General features: G+C 40.7%; 1 protein-coding gene across 1 annotated transcript in view; it reads right to left on the bottom strand.

Annotated features, from left to right (window-relative positions):
- COL4A4 (collagen type IV alpha 4 chain) overlaps nucleotides 1–1,915 on the bottom strand; it is a 183,852-nt gene that overhangs the window by 46,042 nt on the left and 135,895 nt on the right. Inside the window, exon 40 of the mRNA XM_019503074.1 lies at nucleotides 1,586–1,693. Within this exon, the coding sequence (XP_019358619.1) occupies nucleotides 1,586–1,693 (108 nt within the window). The remainder of the gene's footprint in view (nucleotides 1–1,585; nucleotides 1,694–1,915) is intronic.

Raw genomic sequence — 1,915 nt, 5'->3', positions numbered from 1 at the left:
ACAAAAGTCATTATGTGAATTTTCTTGAGTCCAGTCTGGAAAGATTATTATTCATTTATAAGAGTTTATTAACAGTTCTGAGTGTTTATAAATTATTGTCAAACAGAAATGCTATATATGAAGCTTAGGGGTGTTGGCTGTAGCTGTGTAGGTCTAACTCTAAGGACATAGGCAGACAAGGTTCTTTGGGTAGATGTGATATCTTTTATTAGAACAACTAAATAGTTGGCAAACTTGTTCTGTGCAAGCTTTTGGGCACAAACACCCTCCTGAACAAACCTGCATTTCGTATATTGGTTTCTATTCTACCCAGGAGACCACACAAAACAACAGCAGACTCTCCCTATGCCTGAAGAGGGGTGTTTGTGCGCAAAAGCTTGCAGAGAACAAGTTTACCAACTATTTAGTTAATCTAATAAAAGATATCACATCTACCCGAGGAACCTTGCCTGCCCATGTCCTTAGACCAACACAGCTACAACCAACAGGTTCAAAATCATGGTACTTATCCAAAAATAGTTTTTCCATTAACTTATTTAGGGTAAAGAGGGTTCTTTAATGTAATCTTTAGCCTGGTAGAGTTAGATTTGTAATAACTATATTTACAAGTGTATTGGGAAATATTAAATACAGTCTGAATAAAATTCCTAATATACAATAAATGCATTGCTGTTGGTGCATTTTAAAGGTTTTACTGGAACTCATGGAGGCCTACATATTGCACGCATACACATAAAACCTTTATACCAGACCATTAGGGATGTTTATTTCCTTCATAAAGCTTTTTGAGACCAATGTGTGAAAAGTGCTTTACAAAGGTAATAAATATCATTATCCTCATTATAACAGGGTGGCCTGCCCTTATGCAATTTATTGGATCTATTAGAGGACTGGGGAAGTGGTACCTATAACAGGAAGGTTTTGATAAGGGACTTTGCACATTGGGGCTAAGTACAGATAGCCAAGAAGCCTGAGGCTGAATCAATTCAGGCTTCGCAGGTTATTCTAAGCTGTGTTAATTGTGAACTGATAAGCAAGTGAATAGACATTCACTTTTGATTCCAGAAATGCAGACACGTTCCTGCAGTGGTTCAGGCCAGAAGCCAGGTGTGCTAGAGCATGCCTCTGTGCTCAGCTGGAGCAAACAGCTTGGGCCAAGGCTAGCCTGCCCACCCTGCAAAGGAGGGTTTGTGGGGGAGGTGCAAAGCATCCTGGGATGCTGAGGGTCTGTGAGTTAACTTGGATCTGGAGGGGATCTGGGACAGAAATTCAATAAACCAGTTTAATCTAAATCAGTTATGTCTGATACTACATCCATCCAGGCTTATCTTAAACCAGTTTCTGCCATTTTGAAAGTGGTTTATGTGCGCTGAACTTCTGTTGTGTTACAGATTTGAACCAATTTCCAATCACTTATAGTGGTCTATGTGTAATTTCTGTCCCTGGCCTGGGAGGAGAGCTGCTGCAATAAAAGATACCATCCACAAAAATCTTCTGTTTCTCCAGGCATTCATGTACTAACACACAGACTGCTAGTAATGCTAAGTTCAGAGTTTGGTTAAATGATCACTTGTTTTTCTTTTACCTCTGTTGCCACCTGAGCCAGGTGGCCCTCGATCCCCTGGAAGACCATGTGGAGCAATTTCTGGAGCCCTTCCAACATGTCCTTTAGGCCCAGGACTTCCTGATCTACCTAAAAGAGAAGATCATGTGTGTAAGCTACTACGTTTTCAGTCTTATATTTTGGATTGCAGAAATAAGGTACAAATCTAAGAGAGAAGGAACCAGCAACACACCTCCTATAGGTTGGGGACCACCCTTCTTGTCAACACAGTGGCAGAAAGAGATCTTGGAGTCATTGTTGACTCCAGGATGAACATGAGCTGCCAATGCGAGGAAGCAGTCAGTAAAGCTA

Source organism: Gavialis gangeticus, unplaced genomic scaffold (genome assembly GCF_001723915.1).
Source record: "Gavialis gangeticus isolate Ggan-Ray unplaced genomic scaffold, GavGan_comp1, whole genome shotgun sequence".
Classification (NCBI taxonomy): domain Eukaryota; kingdom Metazoa; phylum Chordata; order Crocodylia; family Gavialidae; genus Gavialis; species Gavialis gangeticus.
The sequence above is the reverse complement of the archived record's forward strand: the minus strand, read 5'-3'. Positions and strand labels throughout refer to the sequence as shown.